General features: G+C 38.0%; 1 protein-coding gene across 4 annotated transcripts in view; it reads left to right on the forward strand.

The window, feature by feature from the left end:
- Positions 1–26,706, forward strand: part of EPB41L5 (erythrocyte membrane protein band 4.1 like 5) — a 142,059-nt gene that overhangs the window by 13,974 nt on the left and 101,379 nt on the right. For all 4 annotated transcript variants that reach the window (XM_029225234.1, XM_029225236.1, XM_029225237.1 and 1 more), the window contains exons 3-5: positions 5,377–5,481; positions 24,964–25,006; positions 25,977–26,055. In XM_029225234.1, coding sequence (XP_029081067.1) covers positions 5,377–5,481; positions 24,964–25,006; positions 25,977–26,055 — 227 coding nt within the window. The remainder of the gene's footprint in view (positions 1–5,376; positions 5,482–24,963; positions 25,007–25,976; positions 26,056–26,706) is intronic.

The following is a 26,706-nucleotide window of genomic DNA, read 5'->3' on the forward strand; positions in this document are numbered from 1 at the left end:
ATTAGCCTCTATTAAGGAGTCAATACATACCCTTGAAAAGACTTTTATTCTGAGGAGGCAGCTACCCAGCTGGCAGAAGCCCATTCTCTCTTTTCTCAAAACACAGCTCCCATGTTTCAAGAAGCTGGCAGATGATGCTTTGGCAGAATAAAGATGAGGATGAGAGCATGTGGGATCTTCCCAGGCCAGTTATCAAACCCGAGTCCCCTGCATTGGCAGGCAGATTCTCAAGCACTGTACCACCAGGGAAGCGCTTTTTTTTGATGTGGACCTTTTTTTTTTTTTTTTTTTTTTTAGGTCTTTATTGAATTTGTTACGAATTTGCCTCGGCCCTGAGGCATGTAGGATCTTAGCTCCCTGACCAGGGATCAAACCTGCACCCCCTGCATTGGAAGGCAAAGTCTTATCCACTGGATCGCCAGGGAAGTCCCTTAAAATTTCTTTACCTAAATTCCCTACCCCTCTTCCATCAAACTCTCAGGGAGTGATACATTATAATGAAAGGAATGTATCTAGTATTCCTTTCCCTTTCCCTTTGGAATGGGAGTGAATCACAGACCTGAAAAGTTGTTTTGTTGAATGGGAAGTGATTGACTATGGTTTTCTGATTCTTGGGCCTCTCCTCTAGGACTCATCTACACCCCCAGTAATTTCTCAGAGGTAAATGGAGCTGATACAGACTAGGGTTGAGCTCTTTCTGTTGTTACACATAATCCAGAGAAGCTTATTCATCCTAATGAATATAGCAAAATAAGGAGACAAATTTAAAGTAAAGGACAAATTAGTGAGTGGGAAGATCATATTTAGGAACTCTTTTCATAGGAGGAAAGAAAGTACAAAATAGGAAGCATAAGAGAAAAGTTAAGAAATGGAAGTTAAGTCTCTATTCCCCTAAGATTAGGAGCAAGACAAGGATGCCTGCTTTCAGCACTTTTATTCAACATAGTATTGGAAGTTCTAGCCAGAGCAGTTAGGCAGAAAAAAGAACTGATAGGCATTCAAATTCTAAGGGAAGAAGTAAAATTACTTCTGTTCAAGATGACTTGATCTTATAAGTAGGAAACCCTAAAGATTCCACAGTAAAACTATTAGAGCTAATAAAAGAATTCAGAAACATTGCAGGATACAAGATCAACCAACAAGAATCAAGTGCATATCTATACACTAGTAGTGAGCAATCCAAAAATGAAATTAAGACAATAATTCCTTTACTGTAGCATCAAGGAGAATAAAATACTTAGGAATAAGTTTAACCAAGGAGGCAAAAAACATGTACACTGAAAACTACAAAACGTTACTGAAATGAAAGAATATCTAAAGAAAAGATAGCCCATGTTCATGGATTGAAAGATTAATATTGTTAAGAGGACAGTACTACCCAAAGTGATCTGTAGATTCAGTGCACTCCATATCAAAATTCCAAGAACATTTTTTGCACACATAGCATAGGACAGACCATCCTAAAATTCATATGGAATCTCATGGGACTCCAAATAGTCAGAACAGTCTTGAAAAAGCAGGAAAAGGTTGAGTTTGCATGTCCTGATTTGAAAACTTATTACCAAGCTATAGTAATCAAAACAGTGTGGTTCTAGCATACAAACAAACATGCAGACCAATGGAACAGAATGGCAAGTCTAGAAATAAACCTTCAAATACATGGTCAAATGATCTTCTGCAGAGGTGCTAACACCATTCAATGAGGGAAGAGTCTTTTCAACAAATGATGCTGGGAAAATTGAATATCCACATGCAAAAGAATGAAGTTGGATTGTTATGTTACACCATATACAAACATTAACTCAAAATGGATCAAAGACGACTGTGGTGTTGTGATTTATAATAAACATATATTTGATCCTTGTCCTGTTTCTGGCACAGAGCTCCTAAAGCCCTTAGAATTTTCTAAGTCAGGAGAGCCCTAAAAGTGTTTTTGTTATGTTAACGAAGCCCACTGATAGGGGTTGGTTGACTGGGGGGACTCACCATGTGATTAGGAGGTTGGAAGCTGCCACCCCCGGCCCCACCCCAGCTGGGAGGGAAGAGGGGCCAGAGATTGAGTTCAGTCCCCAGTGGCCAGTGATTTAATCAGTCATGCCTATTTAATGAGGCCTCCATAAAGATCCAGAAGGACAGGTTTGGAGAACTTCTGGGTTGGTGAACCAGAACACTTCCACGTGCTGGGTCCCAAACTCCACTGGGACAGAAGCTCTTGTGTTTGGGACCTCACCCTGTGTATCTCCTCATCTGGCTGATAATTTGTATCTGCTGATAATCCTTTGTAATAAACTGTTAATCTAGTGAGTAAACTGATTTCCTGAGTTCTGTGAACTGTTCTAGCAAGTTAATTGAAGCCAGGGAGGGGGTCATGAGAAGCCGGTAGCCAGTAGCAATCTGGACCTGCAATTGGCATCGGAAGTGGGAGCAGTCTTGTGGGACTGAGCTCTTAACTGGTGGAGTCTGATGCTCTCTCCAGGGAGATAGGGTGAGAATTGAGTTTGTCTGACACGCAGTCAGTCTCGTTGGAGAACTGAGTTAATTGCTTGGTTGTGAGGAAGACATGGACACATCAGAGTGGGTGTAGAATCAGAATGACAAAATTTTAAGTGTGAGAGCTAAAACTATGAAACTCTTAGAAGAAAACATAGGGGAAGATCTTCATGACATTAGATCTGGCAATGTTTTTTTGGATATGACAATAAAATGTAGGCAGCACAAGAAAAAATAAATAAGTTGGACTTCATCAAAATTAAAAATTTTTGTGCATTAAAGGACACTCACTATCAAGAGAGTAAAAAGACAACCCACAGAATGGGAGAAAATATTTGCAAATTGTGTATCTGATAATGGATTAATATAGAGAATATATAAAGAACTTCTACAACTCGACAACAAAAAAGCAAGTCAAATCAAAAATAGGAAAAGGACTTGAATAAATATTTCTCCAAAGAAGATACGCAAATGGCCAGTAAGTACATGAAAGTATGCTTAACATCAGTAGGCATTAGGGAAATGCAAATCAAAACCACATGAGATACCCTTTTACACCCATTAGATTGGCTATTACCAACACAAAAAAAGAAAATCCAGAAAATAACCAGTGTTGGTGAGGATGTGGAAAAAGTGGAACCCTGTACATTGCTGGTGGGAATGTAAAATGGTGCAGGTACTACAGAAAACTGTTTGGCGGTTTCTCAAAAAGTTAAACATGGAATTACAGTATTCTACTCCTAAGTATGTACCCAAAAGAATGGAGAGCAGGGACTCAGATACTTGTAAACCACTGTTCACAGCAGCATTATTCACAGTAGCCAACAGGGGGAAACAACCCAGTGCTCATCAATAGATGAGTCAGTAAACAAAATGGCCCGCAGTTGTCCCTCGGGGTCTGTGGGGGATTGGTTCCAGAACCTGCTGCAGATACCAGAATCCAAGGATACGGAACCTGCCGTATGGAGGGCCAACTGTATACGTACCGTGGAATATTATTCAGCTTTAAAAAGGAATGAGGGACTTCCCTGGTGGTCCAGTGGTTAAGACTCTGAGCTTCCACTGCAGGGGGCACAGGTTTGATCCCTAAGATCTCACACATGCTGCACAGTGCTGCGGGGGGGCGGGGCGGGGGAGGGAAGCTGAAATTGACATCACACTTTTCAGTGACAACATAGACTGTAGGAGGACGATAGAGTAATATATTTTGAGTGATAGAGTAATGTATTTTGAGTAATAGAGTATTGACAGAAAGTAACTTTGAACCTTGAATTTATATCCAGCCAACTGTCATTCAAGTACAAGAGCATGATTAAAATATTCTCAAACATAGAAAGTCCCACATGGGAAACATTTCTTGAGGAAAAACTCAAATGAGTAGAGAAATCTAGCAGATGCTGCTAGGTATGTGTAATGTACATGTGCAAGACATGTAAAGAATGATTGAATACCAAAGTAAAGTTGTTGTCTTAAAAAAAATTAGCCATGACCAAAGAAAAGAAAAATAGAGGAAGTATATCCATAAAACCTGATGAGGATTGGGTGGAGGGGAGGCCGGGAGCATGGGGCCCTGGTAAAGTTCTGTCTTCATAAAGGGGTGAGACTTTACCAAATAGAAAGGATGTAGAAAGTGCAGAAAAAGCGGTGGACAAGTCGAAATAATCAAGTTGTCAGTTAAAAGGCAGAAATTGATGATTCAATAAAAAATCTACATTTTTTTATGGGAAATATTCTAAATAATTTAAAACTACGGGGAGGGGCATGGATACAACATACATGAAAATTGAGGATCTCAACAGTGCTTTTACTTAAAAGGTTATATTTATGGATAGTTACCATATTAGAAATTAAAACAGAAAAATTAGGGACTTCCATTGCAGGGGGCGCGGGTTTGATCCCTGGTCAGGGGACTGAGATCCCACATGCCGCAGGGTGTGGCCCCCCCAAAAAAAACCTGAAAAATTAAAGAAAAACTTTACTGGTTAATTTAAAAATAGCAATAATATACCCCTTATAGGTTAACAGAAGTAACATTTTTATGAAAAATAACTCTCTTACTAAACAACAAAAGAATTTAGTGGGAAGAGTAGCATTATTTTATGCACTTTTGCCAGTCCCTTTAATGCTTGATTTAATAGACCAGTACTTAGATTCTCTCATCTCCTCCTGCATTCAGTTTGTTGCAGTATGTTGTTTTGATTGAGGGTACGTGAGGAGAATCCTGGGATCGTGTGGATCTTTCATCTGGGGATTCCTCAGGGGCCCTGAGAGCACACTCTGCGACCTGCTTTTTCTGTGCAAGCTTCTTTGTTATCACCCTGACTCCCTCCAGTTTGGTGTCTCCTGAGTTTATCAGTAGTTTTCTTGCTGTCCATTTTCCCTCCCACCTTCCATTTCTGCTTTTGCTATTTCCTACCCTGCATTCTTTCTGGTTTAAGACCGATCTTCAGGCCTTCGCTGATGATTCTAGTGTCAGTGACTCTCTCTTCTCTGGCAGATATAGTTAGTTCCACATGGTTTGTGCTTAAGTGTTCTAAGATTTCTTGTTTTCTCTTTCCAGTTATTATAAAGCTCCTTTAAAGTAGGGACCCTAAAAATTGGCAAGCAAGAGTTTCTTCTTACACACAGTGTTAGGTACACAGTAATATTTGTTGGTTGATAGGAAGTGACACTATCCAGCAAAGCACATAATAGATCACAAATTCTCTTTTGGCCTTAAATGGTTTATTGGAAAACCATGGTATCTTGCCCATAACTGGCTACATGGTAATACTTGGTGTTGCAACTATTTTTTTTTTTAAGAGATCTTGTGTAATTAAAATCATCTTCAGTTCAGACTTGTTGATCTTATAAGTCACTTACTGATTTATTTTCTTGCCATTTCAGAAAAAAGCCAAAGGACAAGAGCTGTTTGATCAGATTATGTACCACTTGGACCTTATTGAAAGCGACTATTTTGGACTGAGATTTATGGATTCAGCACAAGTAGCAGTGAGTATCTGTTTTTTGGAGGCTCTAAAATGGGGACAGAAATGAAAATTGTCAGATGATGTGCTAAGTGCTACAAGGCTGTACATGTACTCAGTGTCTTCTTTTTTCCTGTGCTTTTCTTATTATGGCCTGAAGCTTTGACCCCTTGCTTAAGAATAACCTGAAGTGCTTGTTTTTTTTAAAAAAAAGTGAGTTCTGGCCCTAAGCCAAATTGCTAGAGCGTGATCTTTGCAGATGAGACTTGGAAATCTCAACTGGTGGATTGGTCTTGGGCATACTAGAGTTACCACTGTGTCTTGAGGATGCTGGGATGGGAGGTTTCTGGGCTCTTGGGTGAATGAGTGACAGAAGTTCCTAGTTTGCAAATTAAGGTGAGTGGACTAGGGTATCCCTTCCAGATCTCTGATTATCTAGATATTCTTTGACGTGTGCATTTCAGATGAGAGAACAGCGTATGTAATAGGGCAGGAAGTTGGAGGCTTCTCAAAGAATTGAGTACTTTACTAGGATTTGACTGGAGGGTATTTGCAAGAGAGTAGTAGTTAAGATTGGAAGGTGGATTTGTGGCCAGACTGAATAGCAAAAATGTTAATAAATTGGCACTATTCTCTAATAATTGGGATTAGGGATTTTTCAGGCAGGGAGGTTATGTTTTTTTTCAGGAAGTTTTACATCTGAATATTGTGTAGGATTGCAAGTGGGCAGAGAACGAAGTCAGGGAGAGTCAGTGCACACACTTCGGGGATCAAAGTAATATTAGGGCCTAGAGTAGGGCATTCACAGTAGCCAGGAGAGGGAGGGAGCAGGGAGAAGGCTATCAAGACCTTAAGGCTTGTTTTCTGGAAGTTTGTGATGGTGTGTGTGTGTGTGTTTAGTGACATAGTAATTGCAGTGTTTAGGACCCGACCCATAGGGACAAATATATTGCGTAATAAGAATTCTCAAGTTCGTTTTGGAGTGAGTTTTCAGTGGTGGGGGAGGCGTTTGGTATGATTGATAAATTAACTGGAATACCTCTGTAAGATACTTTATAAACCCACATGTCTTGGAGATGAACTCCTAGGATGGTTTTATAGAGCATCTTAGCTAAGTGTACAGCTGTTAATAATGTTAGTTGCAGCTGTTTTCTTGATTGCCCCTGATCCCCAATTAAAAAAAAAAATAAGCATGAGCATTTAGCTACAGGGTATTGGTTAGGTAAATTTTGATACATCCTTACAGTGGAATACCTGCAACTCATTAAAAACAGTTATTTTTAAGTATACTAATTGACATGAATGATGAAAAAATAAAAAGGGTTACAAAACAGGGTGATTGAATTTTTCTGTTTTTAAAAAATCTGGATATGTGTGCACCCATAAACCTGAAAAACTTTGAAAAGCTGTTTTCCATAGTTTCAGAGTTCTGATCGCTTAATAGATTTAGTATAGGAGGCATGTCTTTCATTCTTCTTTTGAACCTTATTTCTTGTCTATTAGAGGAAACCCCCTAAGGGCAGGGAATGAATCTTAGTTAACCTCTGTTACCCAGCATGTGGTAACAGCCCACAAGACCATTTACTGAATTGAATTCTCCTCTGCTACTTAGTTTGATAAAGGCTTGGTTAACTGGTGAGTTGAATATCATTAAGCTCTCATCTCTAGAATAATGGAGTTAAAGTCTTACAACCAGCTGAAAAGAATAAATCATTTTGGGGGAAATCACACAGCCTCCTGTTTTTTGAGGGGTTGTGTGGGAAAAGAGGTAGAAGTGTGCCAATGTTACGTTTCAGGTACTTTCTTTCCATTTCTTAAAGTATTTAAGTAATTGTGGAGAGAAACAGACATGCAGCCATTCCTAAGTTGCAATACTTATTCTTTGCTAATAATCAGCAATTACTGAATTACTAGATCCCATATTTTTTCTCTTATTCGATACACATATAGTGCTCTTCTTCTGGTCATAACAAGTGTCTGGTAAAGCCAGCATTAGAATTTGTAATCCCTACTTTTTTTAGTTTTAGTTTCTCCCTCCCAATGCTCAGAAATCTAGACATTTAAGATTAAATTTACATAGTCTTACGTTTTTTTCAGTTTCTACTTGTGCTGTCACTAAAATACTCTTTGTGAATTGAGCTAGAAGAACAATAATTGGTGGATGAAAGCTATGGAAGATGAACTCTAGATAGCACTTTAGGTATTCTTAAAGTGCTGACTCACTTGCTTCCATAACAGTCTTGTGACATAAGTGAACATAGAGATGAGTGTCAGTTATTCAGAGTGTGGCCAGATTTAACCCCAGAATTAAACAAAATTGATGCTTTACGACAGTTCAGTTTGTTGGTGAAGATAATGAACGCGATAGATCATGTGGATTTTTGGCCAAGATCATCTTTGTAAACTAAGTGGTTTCCATAGCTCTTTTTCTGGAACCATTTGAGAGACAGTTGCAGATAGGATGTCCCATTACCCCTGAATTTCCTACAAACAAGCATGTTCTCCTGCATAACTCAATACAGTCATCAAAACCAGGAAGTTATCATTGTGACATTACCACCATCTAATCCTCAGACCCCATTCAAGTTGTGCCACTTGTCCCTAGAGTGTCATTTATAGTCAGAGGCTCACTATTTACCAGTCACTCCCCATTCCTACTCCCCACAGCCCCTGGCAAAGGCTAATCTTTTGTTTGTATGGATTTGCCTGTTTTGAGAATTTCATACAAATGGAGTTATGTAATATGTGGCCTTTGAGTCTGGAAATGCACTTGGCATAATGCTTTTAAGGTTCTTCCATGTTGTAGTACGTGTCAGTGCTTGATCCTTATAGGTGAGTAATATTTCACGGTAGGGATATACCACATTTTTATTCATTCACTGATAGACATTTAAGTTTATTCATTTTTGGCTATTGTGAATAATGCTGCTGTGAACATTTGTGTACAAGTTTTTGCGTTGAACATAATTCTCAGTTCTTCCGGATCTGTATCCAGGAGTAGAATTACTGGGTCATAAGGTAACTTTCTTGTATAACTTTTTGAGGAACTGCCAAACTGTTTTCCATAGTGACTGCACCATTCCACATTCCTATCTGCAGTGTATAAGGGTTCCAATTTCTGCATATCCTCACTAACACAACATTTCCCCTTCTTTTTGATTCTAACTAGTTGGTATGAAGTGGTCTCATTGTGGTATTGATTTGCACTTCCCTAATGGAAAAGATGTGAGCATCTTTTCATGTGTGTATTGACCATTTGTATATCTTCTTTGGAGAAATGTCTATTCAGATTCTTCACCCACTTTAAAATTGGGTTATTTCCTTTTTATTGTTGAGTTGTAAGAGTTAACTATTGCCTATTCAATAGTCACAAAGATTTAGGCATGTTTTCTTCTTTATCCATTTGGAGTTAATTTTGGTATATGCTGTAAGGTAGGGGTCAAACTTCGTTCTTTTACATGCAGATATCCAGTGGTCCTAGCACCACCACTTGTTGTAAAGATTATTCTTTCCCCATTGAATGGTCTTGGCACACTTACTGAAAGTCAGTTGAGCGTAGATACACAGGTTTATTTCTGGGTTCTTTGTTCTGTTCCATTCATCTATATGTCGATCCTTATGCCAGCACCACATTGCCTTGATTATTTTAACTTTGTTGTAAGTTTGAAATTGGAAAGTGTGAGTCCTTCAATTTCATTCTTCTGTTTTAATTTAAGATTGTTTTGGCTGTTCTGAGTCACTCATATTTCCATATACATTTCAGGATCAGCTTGCCTGTTTCTGCAAAGAAGACAATTGGAGTTCTTTGTTTGCTTGTTTGTTTATACAGCAGGTTCTTATTAGTCATCAATTTTATACAGGTCAGCATATACATCTCAATCCCAATCGCCCAATTCATCACACCCCCACCCCCACCCCCTGCTGCTTTCCCTCCTTGGTGTCCATACGTTTGTTCTCTACATGTGTGTCTCAATTTCTGCCCTGCAAACCTGTTCATCTGTGCCATTTTTCTAGGTTCCACATACATGCATTAATATATGATGTTTGTTTTTCTCTTTCTGAGAAGAGAAAATGCTTCACTCTGTATGACAGCCTCTAGATCCATCCGTGTCTCAACAAATGACCCAGTTTCATTCCTTTTTATGGCTGGGTAATATTCCATCATATATATGTACCACATCTTCTTTATCCATTCATCTGTCGATAGGCATTTAGGTTGCTTCCATGACCTGGCTATTGGAAATAGTGCTGCAATGAACATTGGGGTTCATGTGTCTTTTTGAATTACAGTTTTCTCTGGGTATATGCCCAGTAGTGGGATTGCTGGATCATATGGTAGTTCTATTTTTAGTTTTTTAAGGACCCTCCATACTGTTCTCCATAGTGGCTGTATCACTTTACATTCCCACCAGCAGTGCAAGAGGGTTCCCTTTTCTCCACACCCTCTCCAGCATTTCTTCTTTGTAGATTTTCTGATGATGCCCATTCTAGCTGGTGTGAGGTGATACCTCATTGTAGTTTTGATTTGCGTTTCTCTAATAATTAGTGATGTTGAGCAGCTTTTCATGTGCTTCTTGGCCATCTGTATATCTTCTTTGGAGAAATATCTATCTAGGTCTTCTGCCCATTTTTGGATTGGGTTATTTGCTTTTTTAATATTGAGCTGCATGAGCTGTTTATATATTTTGGAGATAAATCCTTTGTTGATTCGTTTGCAAATATTTTCTCCCATTCTGAGGGTTGTCTTTTCGTCTTGTTTATGGTTTCCTTTGCTGTGCAAAAGCTTCGAAGTTTCTTTAGGTCCCATTTGTTTATTTTTGTTTTTATTTCCATAACTCTAGGACAGGGATCAAAAAAGATCTTGCTGTGATTTATGTCAAAGAGTGTTCTTCCTATGTTTTCCTCTAAGAATTTTATAGTGTCCGGTCTTACATTTAGGTCTCTAATCCATTTTGAGTTTATTTTTCTGTATGGTGTTAGGGAGTGTTCTAATTTCATTCTTTTGCATGTATCTGTCCAGTTTTCCCAGCACCACTTATTGAAGAGACTGTCTTTTCTCCATTTTATATCCTTGCCTCCTTTGTCATAGATTAGTTGACCATAAGTGCGTGGGTTTATCTCTGGGCTTTCTATCTTGTTCCATTGATCTATATTTCTGTTTTTGTGCCAGTGCCATACTGTCTTCATTACTGTAGCTTTGTACTATAGTCTGAAGTCAGGGAGTCTGATTCCTCCAGCTCTGCTTTTTTCCCTGAAGACTGCTTTGGCTATTCGGGGTCTTTTGTGTCTCCACACGAATTTTAAGATTTTTTTGTTCTAGTTCTGTAGGAAATGCCATTGGTAGGGATTGCATTGAATCTGTAGATTGCTTTGGGTAGTATAGTCTTTTTCACAATATTGATTCTTCCAATCCAAGAACATGGTATATCTCTCCATCTGTTGGTATCATCTTTAATTTCTTTCATCATTGTCTTATAGTATTCTGCATACAGGTCTCTTGTCTCCCTAGGCAGGTTTATTCCTAGGTATTTTATTCTTTTTGTTGCGATGGTAAATGGGAGTGTTTCCTTAATTTCTCTTTCAGATTTTTCATCATCAGTGTATAGGAATGCAAGAGATTTCTGTGCATTAATTTTGTATCCTGCAACTTTACCGAATTCATTGATTAGCCCTCGTAGTTTTCTGGTAGCATCTTTAGGTTTCTCTATGTATAGTATCATGTCATCTGCAAACAGTGACAGTTTTACTTCTTCTTTTCTAATTTGTATTCCTTTTATTTCTTTTTCTTCTCTGATTGCCATGGCTAGGACTTCCAAAACTATGTTGAGTACAAGTGGCGAGAGTGGACATCCTTGTCTTATTCCTGATCTTAGTGGAAATGCTTTCAGTTTTTCACCATTGAGAATGATGTTTGCTGTGGGTTTGTCGTATATGGCCTTTATTATGTTGAGGTAGTTACCCTCTGTGCCCACATTCTGGAGAGTTTTTATCATAAGTGGGTGTTGAATGTTGTCAGAAGCTTTTTCTGCATCTATTGAGATGATCATATGGTTTTTCTTCTTCAGTTTGTTAATATGGTGTATTACATTGATTGATTTGCATATACTGAAGAATCCTTGCATCCCTGGGATAAACCCCACCTGATCATGGTGTATGATCTTTTTAATGTGTTGTTGGATTCTGTTTGCTAATACTTTGTTGAGGATTTTTGCATCTATATTCATCAGTGATATTAGTCTCTAATTTTCTTTTTTTGTAGTATCTTTGTTTGGTTTTGGTATCAGGGTGATGGTGGCCTCATAGAATGAGTTTGGGAGTGTTTGTTCCTCTGCAGTTTTTTGGAAGAGTTTGAGAAGGATGGGTGTTAGCTCTTCTCTAAATGTTCGATAGAATTCGCCTGTGAAGAAGCCATCTGGTCCTGGACTCTTGTTTCTTGGAAGATTTTTAATCACAGTTTCAATTTCATTACTTGTGATTGGTCTGTGTATATTTTCTGTTTCTTCCTGGTTCAGTCTCGGAAAGTTACACCTTTCTAAGAATTTGTCCATTTCTTCCAGGTTGTCCATTTTTTTGGCATAGAGTTGCTTGTAGTAGTCTCTTAGGATGCTTTGTATTTCTGAGGTGTCTGTTTTAACTTCTCCTTTTTCATTTCTAATTTTATTGATTTGAGTCCTCTCCCTCTTTTTCTTGATGAGTTTGGCTAATGGTTTATCAATTTTGTTTATCTTCTCCAAGAACCAGCTTTTAGTTTTATTGATCTTTGCTATTGTTTTCTTTGTTTCTATTTCATTTATTTCTGATCTGATCTTTATGATTTCTTTCATTCTGTGCACCTTGGGTTTTGTTTGTTCTTTCTCTAGTTCCTTTAGGTGTAAAGTTAGATTGTTTATTTGAGATTTTTCTCGTTTCTTGAGGTAGGATAATATTGCTATAAACTTCCCTCTTAGAACTGCTTTTGCTGCATCTCATAGGTTTTGGTCGTCGTGTTTTCACTGTCATTTGTCTCTAGGTATTTTTTGATTTCCTCTTTGATTTCTTCAGTGATCTCTTGGTTTTTTAGTAACGTATTGTTTAGCCTCCATGTGTGTGTGGCTTTTACTTTTTTTTTCCTGTAATTCATTTTTAATCTCATAGCATTGTGGTCAGAAAAGATGCTTGATATGATTTCAATTTTCTTAAATTTACTGAGGCTTGATTTGTGACCCAAGATGTGATCTATCCTGGAGAATGTTCCATGTGCACTTGAGAAAAAAGTGTAATCTGCTTTTTTTGGTTGGAATGTCCTATAAATATCAATTAAATCTATCTGGTCTGTTGTGTCATATTTAAAGCTTGTGTCTCCTTATTAATTTTCTGTTTGGATGATATGTTTATTGGTGTAAGTGAGGTATTAAAGTCCTCCACTATTATTGTGTTACTGTCGATTTCCTTTTTTATAGCTGTTAGCAGTTGCCTTATGTATTGAGGTGCTCCTATGTTGGGTGCATATATATTTATAATTGTTACATCTTTTTCTTGGATTGATCCCTTGATCATTATGTAGTGTCCTCCTTGTGTTTTGTAACATTCTTTATTTTAAAGTCTATATTATCTGATATGAGTATTGCTACTCCAGCTTTCTTTTGATTTCCATTTGCATGGAATGTCTTTTTCCATCCCCTCACTTTCAGTCTTTATGTGTCCCTAGGTCTGAAGTGGGTCTCTTGTAAGCAGCATTTATGTGGCTCTTGTTTTTGTATCCAGTCAGCAAGCCAGTGTCTTTTTGTTGGAGCATTTAATCAATTCACGTTTAAGGTAATTATCAGTATGTATGTTCCTATTACCATTTTCTTAATTGTTTTGGGTTTGTTTTTATAGGTCCTTTTCGTCTCTTGTGTTTCCCACTTAGAGAAGTTCCTTTAGCATTTGTTGTACAGCTGGTTTGGTGGTGCTGAATTCTCTTAGCTTTTGCTTTTCTGTAAAGCTTTAGATTTCTCCATGGAATCTGAATGAGATCCTTGCTGGGTAGAGTAATCTTGGTTGTAGGTGCTTCTCCTTCATCACTTTAAGTATATCATGCCACTTCCTTCTGGCTTGTAGAGTTTCTGCTGCGAAATCAGCTGTTAATCTTATGGGAGTTCCCTTGTATATTACTTGTGGTTTTTCCCTTGCTGCTTTCAATAATTTTTCTTCATCTTTAATTTTTGCCAGTTTGATTACTGTGTGTCTTGGCGTGTTTCTCCTTGGGTTTATCCCGTATGGGACTCTCTGCGCTTCCTGGACTTGGGTGGCTGTTTCCTTTCCCATGTTAGGGAAGTTTTCGACTAAAATCTCTTCACATATTTTCTGGGGTCCTTTCTCTCTCTCTTCCTCTCCTGGGACCCCTATAATGCGAATGTTGTTGCGTTTAATGTTGTCCCAGAGGTCTCTTAGGCTGTCTTCATTTCTTTTCATTCTTTTTTCTTTATTCTGTTCTGCAGCAGTGAATTCCACCACTCTGTCTTCCAGGTCACTTTTCTGTTCTTTTGCCTCGGTTATTCTGCTATTGATTTCTTCTAATGTAGTTTTCATTTCAGTTATTGTATTGTTCATCTCTGTTTGTTTGTTCCTTAATTCTTCTAGGTCATTGTTAAATATTTCTTGCATCTTCTCAATCTTTGCCTCCATTTTTTTTTCCGAGGTCCTGGATCCTCTTCGCTATCATTATTCTTTATTCTTTTTCTGGAAGGTTGCCTATCTCCAGTTCAGTTAGTTGTTTTTCTGGGGTTTTATCTTGTTCCTTCATCTGGTACATAGCCCTCCGCCTTTTCATCTTGTCTATCTTTCTGTGAATCAGGCAATTGGAGTTTTGACCAGAGTTGCATTGAATCTGTATATCCATTTGGGAAGTATCATCGTCTTAACAATGTTAAGTATTATACATGACCACGGAATGTCTTTCCGTGTATTAGATCTTTATATTTCTTAAAACAGTGTTTTAAAGTTTCAGTTTACATGTCTTTCACCTTCTTGGTTAAACTTACTCTTAGCATTTTATTCCTTTGATGCTATTGTAAAATGTGATTTTCTTGATATCATTTTTGTATTTTGTTTGGATTCTAGTATATAGAATTCATTTTCACATATGTATCTTGTATCTTGCAACCTTGCTGAACTTATGTATTAGTTTTTATGTGTTTTATGTATAAGATCATGTCATCGGCAAAAAGAGATAGTTTTACTTCTTCCTTTTGAATCTGAATGCCTTTTATTTCTTTTTCTTTTATCTCTTTTTCTTGCCTAAGTGCCCTGTCTAGAACCTTTACCAAAATGTTGAATAGAAGTGGTAACGGTGGACATTCTTGTCTTATTCTTGATCTTAGGGGAAAAGCGTTAAGTCTTTCACCAATCAAGTATGATGTTACCTGTGGGAGTTTTATAGGTGCCCTTTATCACTTTGAAGAAGGCCTCTTCTATTCCTATTTGTACGTTTTTATCGAGAAAGGGTGTTGGGTTTTGTTAAATGCTTTTTCTGCATCTGTTGAGATCATATGGTATATTTTCTGTATTCTATTAATATGATGTATTACATTGACATTTTTGTTGGTGTGTTGAACCTTTCTTGCATTTCTGGGATAAATTTCACTTGGTCATGGCATATAATCCTTTATATATGTTGCTTGATTTGATTTTGTTGAGGATTTTGAAGTCCATATTCGTAAGGAATATTGGTCTATAGTTTTTTTTGTTTTTTCCCCCTTGCGATATCTTTGTCTGGTTTCATTCAGAATGAATTGGAAAGTCTTCTCTCGTCTATTTTTTGGAAGCTCTCACGAAGGATTGGTGTTCATTCTTATTTCAACACTTGGTAGAATTCACCAGTGAAGCCATCTGGGGCCTGGGCTTTTCTGGGAAGTTTTTTGATTAGTGACTCAATCTCTTTACTTGTTACAGTTATATTCAAATTTTCTGTTTGTTTCTTCACTTTTTAAACCAGGCTACTGTAGAGTGCCAGAGGTGGACTTACTGGATGGAGAGGTTGGGATAGTAGGCCTAAACCAGGATTATTCTGGCATACTAGGATATATGGTTACCCTTGTTTTTAGTTGACTGCACAATACTGCCCCGTTTCTATTTTCAAATCTAAACTTAATTTAGTATCATTTTATATAGTCCAGTGATGATCTTAAACCTTGAGTTATGATGACAAAATCTATGGATGCTTTCCCTAGAAAAAGGCACGTACATATAACATTCTGTGCACATGTATAGGTAATTCAGGTATTCCAGAAGCTCACCTATGGACTCTTATTTAGTAATAACTCTGTTTTAGCAAATAAACAACCTGTGGCTTAAGGAAAAACAGATGATGGTATTCATTTGCATGCTTTTTCTTCAAGTCTTTATGATAATAATGTTTTTGAAAATTTATTATCTTTTATACTGTTGGTGAAACCTTGTTATTAAATCTCATTGTATGACTCTGCAAAAAACTTCATGGTAATTTAATGAATCCTTCCTTCTTGATGAAGGATTTTGGGAAACTGTCATAAAAATAACAGGATGTGTAAAGAGTTGCCTTATGGCAGCAGAACTGTATACATCAATGGTTTTTTAAAAAAGGATGATTTTGGGTAATTTTCTTGTACGATAGAACTTTCCAGCATGGAAGTAATATATCTTAAGCCAGGCAGGAAGGAATTCTTCTTTTGATACTGTGTGGTTTTAGGTTAGTACAATAAGAATTTGCAGAATTGTTAATTGGAATTAACTATAACGATTTGCTAGAGAACATGTATGATTTATTTTGTTTTTGTTTTTTTTTGCGGTATGCGGGCCTCTCCCCGCTGTGGCCTCTCCCGCTGCGGAGCACAGGCTCCGGACGCGCAGGCCCAGCGGCCACGGCCCACAAGCCCAGCCGCTCTGCAGCATGCGGGATCCTCCCGGAACGGGGCACGAACCCGTGTCCCCTGCATCGGCAGGTGGACTCTCAACCACTGCGCCACCAGGGAAGCCTTGTATGATTTATTTTGAAGGAATAATATTCAGTCTTAAAATCAAAAAGCTACAGGAATCAGGAGAACAAAAGGGAAGCGAGATGGCATGCATATTAAAGACGTGGGAGTGTTATTTATTTCCAAGAAGAAGTATGGTTTTTCTCTTTTTTTGAATCATACTACATGCTTGGTATGGTTTCTTTTCTCATTTTTGATAGATACAGAGACAGAAAAAGACAGCACCGTGATAAATTGTAGCTGACACATTGATTGGTAGAGGAATTGTGGTGAAGTAGGGAGCATATCACTTTTGCCTGCAAAAAGGAGGCAGAGGGGCAGGTACCACCTAGCTCTAGCCATTTGTTGCCAGATAGCATTGCTGGATCTTCAGGTATTTCAAGAGAAGCTGGAAATCCAGATCTTTAGAATAAATCTTTCATTTTTTAAAAACAGTGGTTAAATTTTAAAAAATAGAGTGGCTGATGGAAGAAATCAAAAGAGAGCTAAATAAATTGAGAGACATGCTGTGTGCATGGATTAGAAGACTCAGCAAAGTAATCTGTTTTTCCCTAATTAATATACAAGTTTAATACAGTTTGTATCAGAATTCCAGAAAATCCTTTGTAGATATAGACAAAATTATTTTAAAACTTATATGGAAAGGCAGAGGCTCTAGAATAGCTAAAAAACCATTTCGAAAAAGAAAAATAGTGAGAGTACTTGCTCTGCTCAACTTGAAGAGTTACAACTGCCGTAAACAGGACCGCATGGCGTTGGCAGAACCTCAGACATGCAGATCAGTGGCACAAAATGGGGAGCTCAGAAGAAGCTGTGCATGGCTGTGGCCAGCTGATTTTTGACAAAGATTCCAGAGAAGTTCAGTGAAAGAAGAATAGTGTTAATAATGGTGCTGGATCAACTGGATATCAGGTGAAAAAATGAACCCTGGCCTAAACCTCATACCTATACAAAAATTAACTCAAAAATAGATGGTGTATGTAAACATAAGATGTAAAGCTATAAACTTAGAAATACATAGCAGAAAATCTTTGAGACCTAGGATTGGAGAAGATTTATGAGATGTGACACCAAAAACATGATCCATTTTTTAAAAACCAATAAGATGAATTTTATAAAAATTACAACGTTTTGCTCTGGGAAGGGCCCTCTTAAAAGGATGAAAAGCCAAGCTATAGATGGGGAGAAAATATTCGCAAACCACATATCTGACAAAGAACTCATATCTAGTGTATATAAAGAACTCCTAAACTCAACATTTAGAAAACAGTGTTTCCCTAGACGTCAGGGAAATGCAAAATAAGACCTTGGTGAGCTGTCATCACTGTACACCTGTGAGAACAGCTGAAATAAACCATTGTGACAACTCCAAATGCTGGGGAGGATGTGGGGCAACTGGATCTCTCATACACTGCTTTGGGGAGCGTCAGAACGGTTCAGCTGCCATGGAAAATAGTCTGGCAGCTTCTTAAAAAAGCCAAACTTACATTTGCATGTGACTCAGCAATTGTATATATGGTCATTTATCCTAGAGAAATGAAGACTTATGTCTTCACAAAAACCTGTGCATGATTGTTCGTGACTTTATTAGTAATAGCAAAAAACTTGAAAAAAACCAGTGTCCTACAGTAGGTTAATGATTAAACCAACTGTGACACATTCATACCTTGGAATACTACTCAGCAATAGAAAACAAAAATCTATTGACACACACAACTTGGATGGGTTTCAAGGGCATTATGTTGAATAAAAACAGCCAATCTCAAAAGGTCATATGCTGTATACTTCCATTTATGTAACACTCTCAACAAAATTAGAGAGAGAGAGATCAAATGAACGGTTGCTGAGGTTTAGGGATGTTGAAGGTGGGAGAGGTGTGTCTATAGAGGAGTATTACCTGAGAGCTCTTGGTGCTAGTGGAATGTTTCTTTATCTTGGTTGTGGCATCAGTTCAGGACTCTAGCTGTGTGATAAAGTGACATAGAACTGTGTATGCACATTGTACCAATGTGAGTCTCCTGATTTTAATATTGTACTATAATTATGTAAGATGTAAGCACTGGGGGACGATGGGGAAGATAGGACCTCTTGCAGCTTCCTGTGAACATTTCATAATAAAAAATTTTTTAAAGAATTTGAAAAATATAGTATGGACCAAACAAAACATGTTTTGGCCAAGATTTAATCCTCTGATCTATCTATACGTTTGTGACCTCTGGTTAATGAAGTTTCTCAAACTTCATATTTAGAGCTTAGAATTTTAATCCTCTGATCTATCTATACGTTTGTGACCTCTGGTTAATGAAGTGTCTCAGACTTCATATTTAGAGCTTAGAATTTTAACTGGCCCAATCAAGTTTTTAAAAAAGAATGAGTCACCTAGATTGTAGACACTTATGTTCAGTAAAGGGAAACATAGGTAGCATTTCTCATAATACTCGGAAAAGAAGGAAAAAACACAATAGTAATTATTTTTTGCCTTTTCCTTAAATCAATTTGATAGCTTGGTTCGTTATATATATGCATATATATGTATATATATTGATATATTAAACTTCCCTTGTTCTTTATGTAAAAAATCCTAAATAAAATACCAGCACACTATGTTCAGCAGCCTATTAAAAGTATAAATAATACATTATGATCAGGTGGAGTTTATTCTCAGAAATGCATGGATGATTCAATATCAGTCATTATAATTCATCAGATGTTGTATTGTATATCATGGGATTGTCTCCTGCCTTTGCTGTAAGAGGATGATACTTTCTTGCTTAGTTGGTGCTAGGTTTTGACCACGTGACTTGCTCTTGGCAGTAGAATATAAGTCTGTGATGTGTGCCACTTCTGAGCAGGCTACCTAACCCTTCATTTATGCTGTTAACTGCTTCATCATACACTTAAGTGAAACTACATTCAGAAAAGATTGACACTCAAATCTCTACCACAGAAGAAAGTAAGAGAAGTAACTTGATTACTTGAAGTTTATGGCATTTAGTTTAGACAACACTGAGTGCAGATGGAAATGGAGATGTTGAATCCAAAGCTGAGAGGCAGACATTTTAGTCGTCTGGTGGAACACTGGGGAAATACTGTGCAAGTGCACAGCTGGAGACAGCAACAGTGGACCCTCCGTGGCGGGTCCTAGATCCCTGAGCCAGGGGAAGGGGCAGGCCTTGTTCCTGGCACTGCGGGCGTGATGTGGTGAGCTGTGTGTGCCTCATCTGAGGTTGGGCAGATAATACTCCACTCTTGACTTCCTTTCGTGTGGGTTCGGTGACCTTTGGAGCCCCTTCTTCCTGGCCCCAGAACCCCTTGAATAAACCTCATGGACTTTGGCCTGTACAGAATTGACCTCCCTTCTCCCTGCGTAGATCTAGCCTAGTTTTGGAAGCTGCGCCGTCTCCAGGGTGATGGTAGGTGTTCGGCAGACAGGTGGCCCAGCAGGCGGCACCTGTGAGAACAGACCTGGTAGTTGCTCAAGGGCTTTGCTCAACTTCTGTACGGATTTTTGGTGATTAAAGTACAACAGACAAACAACTTTACATTAATAGAGAAACAAACAACAGAAGCATTCCTACTACAGACAGGCAGGAGACAGAGATGCCCCTTATTACCACTGCTATTAAATTTCATAACAGAAGTAACAGCAAATGCAGTTATAGGAGTTATAAACGTTGGAAAGAAGGAGGTGAAATGATCACTGTTGGCAGCTGATTTGGATTTTTGGATTGTTACTGAGAACTTAACACAAACAATAGGGTCGATAAAGTAGTGGGGAGTGAAAAATATATAGAAATAACCTATATGTTAAATATACATATGTATGTATTCTATATTGTGACACGCACACAGGCACATATATTTGCACATGTATTTTTTTTCAAAAAAGTGTATTTCCAAAATAGATTATGTGCTGTATTTCCAGAGAGTGAATGTATAAGCTACCTAACTCATCTACATTTCCATTTTAAATTTGACTTTAAGAGTCCTAAGAAGGCATACTAATAATACACAGAAAGATACAGTGGAAAATATATTTTAATGGCTCATCTAAGGCTTCATTTGGAATGTCTTATAACACAGACTTTTAACGCCAAAAAAGTAATCAGCCAGGTAGAATTTATAATGGAATCTAGAGTAAATTGAAGTGTTTTCAGTTAGATTGATCTTCTGTTTTCATGGCATTCATTGATTTTTGACATTTGTTAATTGTTTAAAGTGTTAAAATTTGCTTTAAAATAATCCTTTAATGCAGAGCATGAGCCTCTACTCCTCACAGGAGAAATATTTTTTGCAGAGGCAGTTGTTTGGAAAGATGGTTAACATTTGTCTGCCATAAGCTCTTTGCTCTTTGAGCAGAAGCAGTGGAGTCATGTGGGCATTAGAAGTCAGAAATCATTCATTTGAAGAGCTGTTTACAGACTGGCTATAGGGCCTGGATAAGGGTGTGTGTTTATCCGTGTTTTGGAAGCTCCCTAGGTGATTCTTTGTTTAGTTTAGTAATACCTGTTGTTATGTTTGTGATTATTATGTATATTTTAAGACACACAAGTAAGTAATTGTTCTTTCATGCCTAGCTCAATAGGATGGAAAGAAATGTAGCTTCCCATATCCTTTGAATTCTAATTTTATCAACCAAACTTTAGGAAATTAGAAGGGAGTTTGTTTCCTTTTTAATGTCCATGAGGAAAGAGAGCCATATTAGTTCCACACTGTGCATCCAGGAGTCTATGTCTGCATGCTCTCACTTTTATCTTCTGCTGTAATTTAAACTCAACTCCTAAAGATTCAAGGAAAATACTATCAGTGCCTGTCTCTGAGCTCTGAATTTTCCAGTCCCTGGGCTTGGAATGTGGAGGAGATGAAAGAAAACAGACTAGAGGATATGCAAACATGAACTCAGACCTTTCCCAGAACGTCACCAGGAATTCCCCCAGCTCCTAAATTTTACTTTAAAATGTGCTTGATGCTTTATCTGAGTTTTGGGTTGTCTTAAGGGAGTGCGGAGTGTAGAAGCTATTACATGCAGGTAGCAAAGAGACTAAAATGCCTGCTTGGAAGAAAACTCTGATCCTTTGTCTCACCAGGATGATTGTATGTTTAATGTGCTTCTTAGAGTATTAGGGCACAAATTAGAGATTAAAGGTCCATTTATGAGACTGGCCTTAAATGTTCTTAAACTGGAAGAAATTTGTTACAACTGTCTAAGAAAGACTAAGTTGTTATTGAAATAGTATTGGTCTGTCTTATATTAATGTTTCCTTCTCAATATCCCTTAAATTTATTCTGTCAAAATTTATATTTAGCCTGTTGATTTTCAGCCCATTATTAATTTCTTTACTCTTTACCAACACACACAATTTTTTTCTTTTCTTTGTTTGAAGAAACTCTGGAAGGAATCAGAAACCAGTAAATATCTTGGTGGGTGGGGAGTGGTGCATATGATGATAGAAGTTGGTATTGCAGGGGTTGGAGGGACTGTTGACCATATACCTTTTAATATTACCAAAAAATTAAGCCACATGAATATATTACTCGTACGAAATATTAAAGTAAGGGGGTCCATGATTATTATTTTAAGTAAGAGTGTGCTTGTTGTAGACTAAGTTGAAAATACAGGAAAACACAAAGAAAAATGATCACCAGCAGTCTCAGCCACCTAGCTGTACTATCTCTTACTGCTTTGTAATAGATTGCCTCAGTCCAAAAGAAAAGGCATTTTTAAAAATTAATTAATTAATTTTTGGCTGTGTTGGGTCTTCATTGCTGTGCGCGGGCTTTCTCTAGTTGTGAGCGGGGGCTACTCTTCGGTGTGGTGCGCGGGCTTCTCATTGTGATGGCTTCTCTTGTTGCGGAGCACGGGCTCTAGGCGCCTGGGCTCAGTAGTTGTAGCACGTGGGCTCAGTAGTTGTGGCACATGGGCTTAGTTGCTCCATGGCATGTGGGATCTTCCCAGACCAGGGCTTGAACCCGTGTCCCCTGCATTGGCAGGCGGATTCTTAACCATTGTGCCACCAGGGAAGCCCAAAAGGCATGTTTATATATACAGTGGACCCATGACCAGTGTGGGGTTAGGGGTGCAGTTGAAAATCAGCGTATAACTTCTATAGTTGGCCTTCTATATGTGAGGTTCTGCATCTGTGAATTCAGCCAGCTGAGGATTGTGTGGTGCTGTAGTGCATGTTTTAGTGAAAAAAATCCACGTATCAGTGGACCTGCAAAGTTCAGCCCCTTTGTTCAAGGATCAAAATGTACAAATTTGTACATTTTGAAAAAACAATTTATAATATGTTGTAATTTGCCTTTAACAATTTTAATGGGACGTCCCTGGTGGCACAGTGGTTAAGAATCCACCTGCCCGTGAAGGGGACACAGTTTTGAGGCTTGGTCTGGGAAGATCCCACATGCCACGGAGCAACTAAGCTGACGAGCCACAACTACTGAGCACGCGCACCACAACTACTGAAGCCCGTGCACCTAGAGCCCATGCTCCGCAACAAGAGAAGCCACTGCAATGAGAAGCCCTCGCACCGCAGTGAAGAGTAGCCCCCGCTCGCCACAACTACAGAAAGCCTGTGTGCAACAACGAAGACCCAATGCAGCCAAAAAATTTAAAAAATAAGAAAGAAAATCCCCAAAAAACAAAAAAACAATTTTAACAGTATACTATAAATAATTTTCCAGATTCTTAACTACTTTTACTTTCATTATTTTTCATTGTTGCACAGCTCTGTAATGTTGAAATACTTTATTTAACCAGTTCACTATTGCTGGATATACAGATTTCTTTCTTTTCTCTGATATAATTCCTTGTGGGTTAAATCATCCATAATGGTTTCTAGATGCAGAACTGCTGAGTCAAAGACACATAGTTATTTTGAAGGCATAGTCAGATTGCCTCTCAGAAGGTGTGTGCTCATTTGTGTTCATTATGGTGAATGAGAGTCTCCCTAACTGTGGCTGCATGAGATGCCTGGGTGACCAGCATTCACTTCCGAATTCACTGCAGTATAATAGATGAAGCCTGAAGATAGGGCAACTCCCAGATCCATGGTTGTGGGGAGAAAACAATCTAGGGCATATAAGCAAAATTTATCTCATACCCAGTGTGTGATTGGCATTAGGCTGTAGTAGGTATTTTGCACAACTAAGTCTGGGGTTTTTGTATAGTAGATTCCTGGGCTTGGCAATGATGGGTGAACTTTTCACTGTCCTAGTTGAACTCTTTCCAGCTGATAGATTGAATTATGTTCTGCCTAGTGGCTGGCCAAACATTGTGTTAATGGAAAGATGTGTAAAACTGAACAGTTGCCAGATTAAAATATGCTTAAAAGTGGATGTCCGACTGCATTTATTGAAAGATGAGAGATGGCTGACTAAGTAGCCTGCACACTTGGAATCCAGAGGAGATACTGCACTGTATTTAATTGCCTTTGGAAATGTTTACTGACCATCCTGTGTCCACACGCAGAGGTACTTTGCTGGCACACTGGTAGTTCTGTGAATTTCACTTTTGGATCTTGGCAGAGAATGGAGAGAAGAGGCTAGGCAAATAATTGGCAAGAAAAGCAAATGGTTACAAGTCTGTTAACAATGCAGCCTTGTTTACCCACACTTTGCCTGTCTGGGTTTCTGAGACTGGATTCCTTAGCTCTGTGAGCTGTAGCACAAGAGCACTCCTTTGGTTTAGGGTGCTTGGAATTGTAAGCATGCTGAAGAGAGCACAGTCATGTGTATCTTAGTGCGATGAGGGCGTCCTGTCCCTGTTAGGACTTGGTGTAAAGGGATTAATAGTGAGAAGTGAGCTGGGAGTGGTTTATCAGTGCAAGTCTCTGGAATCGGTTCTTAGGTCTGTTTGTGTTTTGGGCATTTCAGAGTGAAGAGGTTACAGAAGTCAGAAAAGGCTGTTACTGTTGAAACCAGAAGTCTGCTAATCACAATGTTACCTTTTTTTATTTGTAAAGCAAAGGAGCAAAGACTGCTTATTTAGTAGATAGGGCCTTAGTTATGAGAGAGATCTAATTTTATTGTGTAAGCTCTTTCAGAGACTACTACTCTGAGTAGTACCTATTTTGTAAAACATAAGTGACATTGTTATTTCACCTAATTTGTGGTTATGATCTGTTAATAAATCTCACATTTTTATTACAAGAATGAACCAAGTACTAGAATATGAGGATACTTCTAATTTTATCAGTTTTGAAAGAGTCATCTTTTGGGGAACAGTGAGAAAAACTGAGGGCAAAGTTTAGAATATCATCCTTGTTACTGAGAGAGCAGAGGAAATGGTTTAAGAAGTCATATATCTGGTTTTAGGGTTTTTTGTTGTTGTTTATATGTGTCATAAGCTTGCTGTGGATTCTGGCCAGATTAACACTCCCCTGCTCTCCAATTTTCAGTCTCACATTTGTTTTTCTCTTGTGAAATATTTCCGTATCGTTATCAGCAAAAGCATGATGAAAATTAACTTTTCGTAATTAAAATGTTAAGTTCTCTCATCTGCTTAAGAGCTAACTTTTTGTTTTTGTTTTCAGCATTGGTTGGATGGTACAAAAAGCATCAAAAAGCAAGTAAAAAGTAAGTGTTGAAAAAATTGTGAAAAAAATTGGAAATCGAATTATATATAATTGTATATTAGAAACTGATTTCTCGTAGTAGGGACATAAGAAATCATGTTTCCAATGAGTTTCTTAGCATCTCCACTTTCTAAAAATAATTTCAATCCAATATACTGACCCACCCCATAAATTATATAGGGTTGATGGTAATCTAGATTCAAGTGCCTTACAGTTTGTTTCCAGGAGAAAGGCTTGCAGTTTGGAAATGAGATGTGAGTTCCCATGAGATGCTTAACTTTTCTTTAGTAATTACTTATACTGGAATTTTTCTGTTTGGTGTCTGCCCTGCTCTAGAAAATATTTTGAGAATTTAAGGCTGTAACTTTTTTTTTTTTAATTAAGAATAATGAAAAGAAGTCATTCACATAAAATGTCAGTATTGTTCCTAGCGATAGTCAGGGGACAATACTAGTGTCCAGTCCATAATCCATCATGTTTTCTGTAGTAACAGATTTTTGGGGCACCTCAACTCTTTTTACAAAGTAATGGGACTTCTGAGAACGTAGAGGTTGGTGAAGTGGATTGGAAAGGATGTGGGCTGACTTGCCACGCACAGTTAATAACAGGCGTCCCTCCTTGCTCTTGAGAAACAGAGCTCGGCAGGTTTTTAGGGCTGTCAGAGTGCATAGTCAAGACTTTTTCATTCAGCGTATTTGGCCCTGAACTATTAGACTTAATCTGGAGCTGTCTGTTCCTGGGAGGACAGATATGATGTGACACTGCTACATGATGGTTGGTATACTTGCAACGTCTGTTGATTGTGTTGGGCTTCATTGAGCCCACAGTGGAACCTGAATTATTGCCACAATAATCTGTTACCTTCTGTCCACTTCAGTAGATTTTTGACAGATTTACTGACTGAAAATTCTTACTTATTTAAATAACCATATTGAAAAAGTTACACTACCTTTTTTTTCTTTAAATGGCAGTTGGTTCACCCTATTGTCTGCATCTTCGAGTTAAGTTTTATTCCTCAGAACCAAATAATCTTCGTGAAGAACGAACCCGGTAAGCCCAATGTCTGGAGCTGTGTGCAAGCGTAAAGTTTTGGTCAGGCTGGCTAAAGATGGCGGGAGGTTGCCTTTACAGTTCCTTCCAGTGTACAGACAGCTAGTGAAATGGATACTTTGCCCCTGGTAACAAGATACCAGACAAGATAATTTCATTTGGGGCAGTATTATTTTAAGTGTAGAATGTTTTCCTTCATTTACCAGTTTTCAAAACAAACAGTTGGTTCTCTAGCATCAAGCAAACGTAACCAGTGAGTTCTGTTTTTAAGTATCGTTATCAACTCATGAATTTTAAATAGGACTGATGTGCTTCAGTACATTATCATATTGTGTCTATTGATGTTCAAAATGATCTATTTTCGGCCACTGAGAGTTATTTCAAGTTGGCTCCTGACTTTCTTTATTGAAATGCCATTGATTATTGAAAAATGTTGAATCCTGATTTTGCTTGAATAGTTTTCAGTAACTTTAAGTAAGTTACAAACATTTATTTTTATTTTGTCTTGCCTCAGTATTTATTCATGGACTCTGTATTGCACATCTATGACCATGCACACATACTATTTTTATTAAGTAAAAAATTGAATTGCTGAGTCCCTTTAGAAGGCGTTCCTCTTGAACACTCTGCTAGTGGACAAGATTAGAGCTC

Source organism: Monodon monoceros, unplaced genomic scaffold (assembly GCF_005190385.1).
Source record: "Monodon monoceros isolate NGI ecotype Baffin Bay Population unplaced genomic scaffold, NGI_Narwhal_1 Super_Scaffold_16, whole genome shotgun sequence".
Lineage (NCBI taxonomy): Eukaryota > Metazoa > Chordata > Mammalia > Artiodactyla > Monodontidae > Monodon > Monodon monoceros.